Source organism: Semicossyphus pulcher, unplaced genomic scaffold, assembly GCF_022749685.1.
Source record: "Semicossyphus pulcher isolate SPU_LCO1_2020_fin unplaced genomic scaffold, fSemPul1.0.p SCAF_4, whole genome shotgun sequence".
In the NCBI taxonomy this organism is placed as follows: domain Eukaryota; kingdom Metazoa; phylum Chordata; class Actinopteri; order Labriformes; family Labridae; genus Semicossyphus; species Semicossyphus pulcher.
This window is the reverse complement of record NW_027211715.1, coordinates 16,115,140-16,124,559: the sequence shown is the minus strand read 5'-3', so window position 1 is coordinate 16,124,559 and position 9,420 is coordinate 16,115,140. Positions and strand designations below refer to the sequence as shown.

The window sequence follows — 9,420 nt, the reverse complement described above, 5'->3', positions numbered from 1 at the left end:
TACTCATTTGTAAATGATTACTTGATGAACATTCACTAAAAGGAAGCATTTGATAATTGAGTTCATCATTACTAAATCATCACTTCACACAAGGTCCCCATTACTTCCTTGACTTGAGTCCCCCCCAAGTAAAGTGACGTCGTAATGCTCATTTGTAAATGGTCGCATATCTATCAATGTATGAGGTAATTTAATTAACATTACTAATTAATTGATGATGTATTAATTGTAAACTAATCACATAAAGTCACAGTGACTTCATCATTTCTTAATGGTGAGCAACAGGAATTCATGATACATCCTGCATTAATTCATGCATTAAATCCTCATGAGGCATGCATTATTTAAGCATTACTTAGGTATGTAAATTGTACCCTTAATGTAAAGTGTTACCCTATTCTGTTTACAAACTTGGGCTTTCTTTGGGGCCTTTATTGTTTCCTTGGTTTAGTATTGTTTCATGTGGAGTAATTCAAGCAGGCCATCTGCCTCTCAGGCTTATCCTTTGCATCTTGCCGGGCATTGGCCTTGTTAGTATATCTTTTTATATTGGGAATATGGATTGCACGTCTCCTGACAGGGTGAGTTTAAAAAGCCTTTTTTACACTGCGGTTCCGCCATAACGAAGCCCTGTCCTCATGCCACCTTTGTCATTCTACATTGGACCACGCAACGCCGGCGTAAAGCCGCCCCAGTGTGTGTTCTTGCATAGTGTTCCGACGTGGCGGAAGCAAAACGTGCGCGAGGTGTAAACAAACAGCGTGTGCTTCAAATACACACACACACAGCGCTGTTCCGCCCTGGCGGCTCTGCAGTTTACACAAACGCCGCTTCGCCTTTATTATGCCTCTGTTACTACCTCCGATGCTGGCTCAGAGGCGGAACGAGAGGACGGAATGTCACAGAGGCGTAATAATCCTGCCTTGAACTGGCAGTGTAAAAAGGGCTAGTGTTACCCTGTTCATATGAAGTATGTAGCAGAGTAGAGAGATCTCCTCACCAGACAGAACATTTGGTCTCTGATTAGTAAGAGACTATGAGGCTTAGCTTACAGTTTTGCTATTTTATGTAAAATATGTCAAGATGACCCCCTGCAAGCATACGAGAACATACATTAGGCCAACATCACTCTATGTGAGGCAGGACATGAGACACTGTCCCTGGCAGAAATGCTGTTTTAAGGCAGTACAGTTCACTTTCTAACCAATAATGTAATTTACAATTACTTTAAACTAATCTTAATCATGAATGTACCACCTATTTAATGAGAGAATTGAATTTGAATTTCTTCTCAAAACTCTTGTGCTTTTACATTTTACAATGAAAGTACAGCATCCAAAAACATAATGTGGATAATCAGGATAGTGATAGTAACCTTACACTCCACAAATGTTGGTATATTTATTGGTAGGTTTTGGACATCCAAAATATAACATCATACACATTTTGAGATGTATGACCTTATTTAGGTTCATAGGGAGTATTCTGAAATTCAAACCTGGCTTCATATCACAAAAAGTGCTAAACATATTTGACAATTAAGCCATGCTAAATCAAAGTATCAATAAAACAAGACTTTTTAAAACAATGGTAAATCAACTTTAAGATTCTTTTAGCGTGAGGTTGCGCAGATTTCATACTGACTCGGTGCCAGAGTGACACCAAAGACGTAATCCATTACAGGCTCAACCCCAGCCGGCATTGAGAACGTGAAATGCTGCATGAAGGAGGTGAAGAAAAGGAAAAGCTCCATCCTTGCCAGGTTCTCACCAAGACACAGACGCTTACCTGAAACAAGAAAACGCACTAAAACAAACACATTTCTGACACAGATTTGTACAGAAGCCTTGTGAAGAAAGTGAAATCTTTTTTTTATGTTGATCCATTTCTTGTGATGTAAATAGTTCTCTTCTATGTCAATGACTTGAGAACAGGTGGGTAAAAAAAATCCTTAAATTATTATTAATAATTATTATTATTTGTCACAAATATAAAGGAACACAACATTTACATGTTAAAATTCTGGAAACTTAAAGTTTATTTTAGTAAAACCTTTCTTTAGCTTCTCTGAAGTCAGAACAAATGTACTATGCAGAATGAATATCACGAAATTTACCAGCACCCCACCCTCCTGCTGCTTCTCCTGTGCACACACCCCTCTGCTCATTATCCAGTCAGCACCTGCAAGCTTTTTCCATGCCACTGACTCTCCCCCTCATTTGTCTGTCAGCCGATAGTTTGCCATTCTGCTCATCCTGCCACACACCTGTGGCTTGTTAGCTCAATAACCCCTCAGTACTTAAAAAAGCCATCTTGCCTTTGTCAATTGCCAGATCATAGTTTTAGCTTCTGCCTGCTTGGCATCCTGCTATTTCTCTATGTTTTGCCTTTTGGATTTTGACCTGTGCCTGCAACCTGTTGTTGAACTTTTACCTGTTGCCTCTGTACCTCTGCCTTACTTTGTGGATTTGTGGTTTTGACCTCTGGAAAGGACTGTACTTTGCTCTGCCTGACAAACAAAGTAAAATAACTGTTGCTGCCTTACTCCCGCCTCTGCCCTGTGATTCTGCGTATGGGTTCTCTCTGATTTGTGACATGTGCACACGTTTCCAGGTGGACTTGATTTATAAAGGGGGCATCGCGTTCAGGTATGCGTGCACACAGTTTTATGAATCAGAATTATTTCTGATTCACGCCATTTCAGGTTTTTTGTGTACATACACTATTTGTATTGATTATACGCACTATTTTTTATAAATGAAACCCCTAGCCTGTTATGATCCCCTGCCTCTGTCTATTCTGTGTGTCTGTCTTGATAGAGAGAATTTGTTTTTGGCCTATTTACAAAAATATGTAAGGACCACCATAGGGTCCTAGTGTATATTGGGACAAGCTCCAGGCTCCTGTACTAACAGAGAAAGACACTAATAAAACAAGGTGTTGTGTTGCTCCTCACCAGAAGAGAACGGGATGAAGGCAGCTTGCTTCACAAACTTGCCCTCCTCGTTCAGAAAGTGTCTTGGGTTGAAGGTGTATGGCGTCTCCCACTCATTCTTGTCGTATAGCACCGAGGTCAAATTAGGAATGATTGTAACTCCCTGTTGATTAGAGTAACACAGTTAATTAAGGTAATAAAATAATTATAATTCAGAAACAATCAGGTCAAGTTTGTGTCATTAAAATTAATGATAACTGACCTTTGGGACTGTGTAGCCTCCCAGCTGGACATCCTTGTTGGTCATATGAGGCAAGCTGAGAGGAACTATGTTTCCCATTCTCTGGACCTCGTGGATGACAGCATCAGTATAGGGCAGGTTTGCACGATCTCCCATTGACGGCTGTCTGGACTGTCCAATCACTCTGTCTATCTCAGCCTGGACCTTTGCTGTGCAACAGGAAGGGGAGCGGACAAGAGAGGAAAAGTATTTAATTCATAATCTGCAACATTAAATAATAAAGACTTTTGAAGAGCTGAAGCCCAATGTAGCATTGCCACTAAAGTGAATATATGGATTTGTGTTCATCTTTATTTAAAACCCTGAACCTAGCTATTTGCATAGTTCGGTGTTTTTGCAGAGTTAATGATACATAGAAGGGCTACTGACATTTGCAAATCATATTTATCATTAATGAATGTTAACCTTTACACTAGTAGAATTACCACCAATAATGTGTTTTGGTGTTGCCGATTTGCACATTATTGAGTAAGAACTGACACGGTCAGTGCTCTTACCCTGGATCTCAGGGTACTTGGCCATGTAGAGGAAAGCCCAGCGCAGGGTGGTGGATGTGGTCTCAGAGCCAGCCACAAACAGATCCATGACACACATAACGAGGTTTTCCTCATCAAAAGTGTTGTCCTGCTGCCCCTTACTCTGAGAATGTATACAAGTACATGTGTTAAAATGTGTGGCAAAATATTTCAGAACATCTGCACATAGGAACCACTACATTAATGTGTACTGAACCTCGTTCCTTGAAAAAGCTTCAGATGGCTGTGCTATTGCACTATTAACCAACCAGCAAGAAATGGTGCAATAATTAAGTGCAAACACATTTAACAGTTGATAGTACTTATATCAGTTGAATAATAGGAGATGACATTCACCAGAACTGAACACTTAGCATCTTCATAAGCAATTCAAAGCCTCATTTAGAGCCAGTCACCGTCTGTATTTCATTCAGGTAGCAGTCGATGTAGTCTCTTTGGTCTGAGGGATCCCAGTTTTGCTTGTGCTCCTTAAGCTCTTCTCTTATGAAGTCCTTTACAGCATTCCACACACGAAAGACTGTCTGATGAGGCCCTGGCAAACGTCTCATCAGCCGAGGGAATAAGTTGTAAAACTGCATATTAGAGCAGATTGAAACATAAAACATATGGACAAGACATTTCAGAAAAATATCCTCTGATTATAACAATCAATACTATACATTCTCCATCTTGAACTCTCTGTGTGCAAATGTGGCACATAACATTAAAATTCCATTAATCGCTTTAATTTGCCATACCTGTGCCCAAATTGAGGCTTCAAGCTGAAGTGTTTTTTCAAAGCAGCCAATCAGGTTCCTGAACTTCTCATCAGTGTACTCAAAGCGACGTCCAAAAACCAGGGAACAGATGATGTTGGAGACAGCGTTGCTGATGATGAGGTTTGGATTGAAGGGCTTACCTCCACAATTGAACAGAAAAGTAGATTAAACTCGGCATTTGTGATGGTTTCTCTTTCTAAACGTGTCAGTGCAATGCATTTAAGATTTACCTCGATAACTGTGAACTTCTTTTGAACAGTGTGTGAATTCATCCAAGATGATAGGTTCAAGTGACTTCTTGCCAAATCCAAAATGTCTGAGGGTCGAAAGGGTAAAACGCCTCTGCTGCTTCCACATGTGCCCGTTACTGAAAATTAAACCTGATGGCAAATACATTCAGTACATTAGTTTGTTCACTCAACAAAGATTCCCTGTACCACTATTACTGCCAAAACAGTAGTGGGCTGAGTGTTGTTTGTACAAAGGCTTTGCGTGTGTGTGTGTGTGTGTGTGTGTGTGTGTGTGTGTGTGTGTGTGTGTTTTACATCCTCTCACCTAGTCCGTGCATTATATCCTGCACTAAAGGGAGGGCAGGGCGGTCCACCAGGCTGTCTCCCTGATTTACCAGAGCTTCTTTCAGAACCTCAAACCCATTTAAGACTATCATCCACTCTTGGCCCATTCGCAGGCTGTATACATCTCCATATTTCCCTGCTAACTGTGAGTGGATTCAAGAGGAAAAGAACACAATGCTTGGTATGACAGATAACAGAAACATGAGTCCTTGGTTGAACTGTTGGTTTTCTAATCATACTTTTGTTGATCTACCTTTATCAGACTCTCATGAGCCCTCTTGTGGTCCACAGAGAATATGTTGCCCACAATAGGAAATGTCCGGGGTCCTGGAGGGAAGCTGGCCGGACGGCGGTTCTTAATATAAACTGCAGAGAGGATGAAAACTAGTGCAAAGAGCAGAAGACTCTTGACGTCCCAGTCAACATACGATCCAAATACAGCAAAGACTGAATCCATTTTGCAAACACGAGCTTGAGCCTGTGTAAATGAAGCCTGTGCTTTCCTTGCTTGTTCTGTGAGATAAAAGGCTTTTTATGTTGCCTGGAGTGAATAATATCACCTGTCTCTCTCCTGCGGGGGAGAAGCCTGATGTTATTGACTCTTGGACACTGTATTGGACTTTAGCCTCTTCATATAAAGATAAGGGATATCACATACTGTTAATCAGTGAAGAATTATTATAATTTAGCATTTAGGAAATCATTTGCTTTATGTTATATAGGGGAAGTTTGCTGTTATCAGATGAAAAATTACCTTTTACTTCGACATCTGTTCTTCTCCTATAACCATTAACTTGTTCAGTTAAACCATTACATTCTGCTTGGAATTGTTGTTTATCTTTAACATTACCATTATACAGTTTTCTCTTTCATATGAGTTTTGAGGTTACCTATATAATTACAAGCCTGCGTGCCCTTTGGTGTGATTCAATTTCCCTTTTTAGTAAACGTACCAAATTGTAAAGTATTAATGATGAAGGACGAAAAGAAAAAAACATATGGATATATCAACAATAAGTTAACACAAGCCGTCCACATTATTTATACTGCCTTTCCTTCCCCTACACATAACCAACAATATTTTAGGGGTTGTTTGAGGTCATTCTCACTGCCACCCCCTCCCTCTGGAACTTTATCTATAAATGTATGCAAGGCATTTTCTCCCTGGCTTTAAAAAAGAATCCTTGGTAACTTACCTGTACAACTTTTACTGATTCATTTCAACTCTACATGGGTTGAATACCTTGCCGGAAAAGGTTGGAGGTTTCTGTGGATGTTTTTCGCTCTCCAAATTACAACCTCTGAAATCCTGTTTACACCCATGCACCATTTTGTCAGTTAATGAGGTTCACTTTTTTTGGCTTTTTTTGGAGGCAGTAGTTTGTGGACAATCCTATGACACTGAAGCAAGGGTCGCCGCTGCAACAATACGAAGAGATTAAACAGGCTGCCCTCCTGGTGTCAATCCCGAGACTTTCCTGCTCGTGACGGATCGTTCATTAATCTTCCGCCTGTGGCACTCACGGATCGACGGGACTGTGCTAGCGGGCCCTTAGCCCTCGAGGAATGATTGACTTAAGATCCCAATTTTAATCAATGACGAATATTAAATAACATCAGTATAGATTTTAAAATATTAAATTAATGGCAATCAAAAGATTCATAAGATTTTTACTTTAAATCTTAATTTTAGTCTCTATCTTTAAAGACTAATTTTAACTTTACCTCTAACAGATAATCAATAACAACTTATTACTTTAGATCTTGAATTTTGAAAGTTTATTTTTGAACAAAAAAAAGAAAAAACAACAACAGACAATGAAAGTTTGTTCAAAAAGGAGTAAGTCCAAACTTATCTAATCCCACCTCTAGTCCCAAAAGGACCTAACAATAAAAAAACACAACATAAAAGAAAAGAACCAACTAATAATGAACATAAATAATAAGTATTAAAAACAATAATTAAAGTTAATAATTAATTTTCCTCTTAATTGATATCCCCCCTCTCGATTCTTAAACAACTTTTGTATATTTTGTGGCAGAAAGTTATTAGCTTTGTACATGATTTGTGTTGTTTGGAATTTCACTATGTCTGTACATTTTAATAATTTTGACGGTATGAAGAGTGAGTGAATATGATCCTGATAGCCGACATTATGAATGACCCGTATTGCCCTTTTTTGTAGAATAGTTAGTGAATTGATTGAACTCATGTAATTATTGCCCTAGATCTCTACACAGTAATTGAAATATGGGAAGACAATGGAACAGTACAGGATGTGTAGTGATTTATGATCCAGAACCTGTTTTGCTTTATTTAGAACTGAAATGCTTGATAGTTTACTTTGAACATGTTTGATGTGTGGTTTCCAACTAATTTTCTCATCTATTATCACCCCAAGGAATTTATTTTCATGAACCCTTTCAATCTGCACCCCATCTATCTGTATTTGTACTTGTTAATTCTGCAATTCCCAAATAACATTATTTTTGTTTTATTTAAGTTTTATGATAATTTGTTTCTGTCAAACCATATTTTCAATTTACTCATTTCTTTAGTGACTTCCTCCAGTATTTCTTTTAAATTCTCCCCAGAACAGAAAATGTTTGTATCATCAGCAAATAATACCAGCTTCAATACCTGTGGCAACCTACAAATATAATTTATATACAAAATAAATAGTTTAGGGCCCAACACTGACCCCTGGGGGATACCACAAACAATATCCAACATGAAGAACAAGCATCACCCAGCACAACAAACTATGTTAATGGTTTTGAAATCCCTTCAATGACCTCTTTCACTATTGTCATTTCAATGTCATTATAATCAGTTGACTTTTTGTTTTTACATTTTTTAACAATGTCTTTCTTTCTCTTCCACTGCTTTGAGAAACATTGAGTTGGGATTTCGTTCTATCAATATATCCATGTTTTTTTCCAAATGTCCTATAAGTCCTATATTTACAAAAAATGTATTTAGATTGTCAGCCATATCACTTCTATTACAAATTACATTATCCTTATCAATAAAATACTCTGGATATTCTGTTTGTTTAAAACTATTTCTTATAAAACTGTTTAATATACCCCATATTCCTTTAATATTGATTTTGTTATTGTCTAATATTTTCTTATAATAATCTTTCTTGCTTGTCCTTATAATATAAGTTGACTTATTTTTATATCTTTTATATTTATTTTCAGCCTCTTTAGTTCTCAGTCTTGTGAATTCTCTGTATAGTGTATTTTTCTTTTTGCAGGCGTCGTTTTGCAATCCCTTGGTAATCCATGGAGAGTTGCTATATTTCAGTTTCCTTGTATATTCTTTAATTGGACAGCATTTGTCATATAATTGCTTAAATACCATCAAAAATATTTCATATGCATTGTCCACATTGTTTTCTTGATATATTGCCTCCCAATTCTGTGCCAGTAACTCATTCCTGAATGCGTCTATTGATTCCCCTGACCTCATTCTTCTTAACTCTATTTGCTTGTCTGTCTTTTTGAGAATGAGAATTTCTGTTTTGCCTTTGTTTAATTGTAGAAAGGCTGACATCCATAGGTTGATATCATCACGACACTGAGTAAGGGAATGTATAGGATCTAGGTCATCTGGAGATAATGATATGTAAAGTTGTGAATCATCTGCGTAATTGTGGTAATTAATTTTGTACATCTGAATATCATGTTGCAACATATAAAGATTACACAATAGTGGTCCGAGAATCGAACCTTGGGGAACACCGCACATAACTTCTAATTTGTTCGAGACATAATCTCCGATGGACACAAAGAACTGCCTGTCCTGTAGATAGGTTCTGAACCAGTTTAGAACTGGTCCAGACAAGCCCACCCATTTCTCTAATCTCTGCAGAAGTATATCGTGGTCTACAGTATCAAAGGCTGCACTGAGGTCCAGAAGCACAAGAACAGATACTTTGTTACAGTCTGTGTTTATATGCAAATCGTTAACAACTTTGATAAGTGCTGTTTCTGTGCTATGGTGGGATCAGAAACCTGATTGATAAATATCTAGAACGTTGTTTGATGTGAGATAATTATTTATCTGTAAATATTTAACTGAGGAATGGTAAGTTTGAGATGGGCCTGTAGTTGGCAATAAATGTTGCATCAAGGTTGCTCTTCTCCAAAAGTGGTTTAATGATGGCTGTTTTAAGTGATATATAAAAGTGAAGTGAAATATACCTGACTGAAGAGAGCAGTTAATAATTTGTAGCACCTCAGGCGCTAGACAGTTGAAGACATTTTTAAAAAGGGTGGTAGGGACAGGATCCAAGCAGCAGGTGGT

General features: G+C 38.0%; 1 protein-coding gene across 1 annotated transcript; it reads right to left on the bottom strand.

The window, feature by feature from the left end:
• Positions 1-1,612: 1,612 nt before the first annotated feature.
• On the bottom strand, positions 1,613-5,562 carry LOC138606887 (cytochrome P450 2J2-like). Its single transcript, XM_069679368.1, has 9 exons — positions 5,359-5,562; positions 5,086-5,248; positions 4,761-4,910; positions 4,510-4,670; positions 4,168-4,344; positions 3,734-3,875; positions 3,198-3,385; positions 2,957-3,098; positions 1,613-1,788 (listed from the first exon to the last, which is right to left on the bottom strand). The coding sequence occupies exons 1-9, from the start codon at positions 5,560-5,562 to the stop codon at positions 1,613-1,615; spliced, it is 1,503 nt and encodes a 500-aa protein (XP_069535469.1).
• Between the last annotated feature and the right edge of the window lie 3,858 nt (positions 5,563-9,420).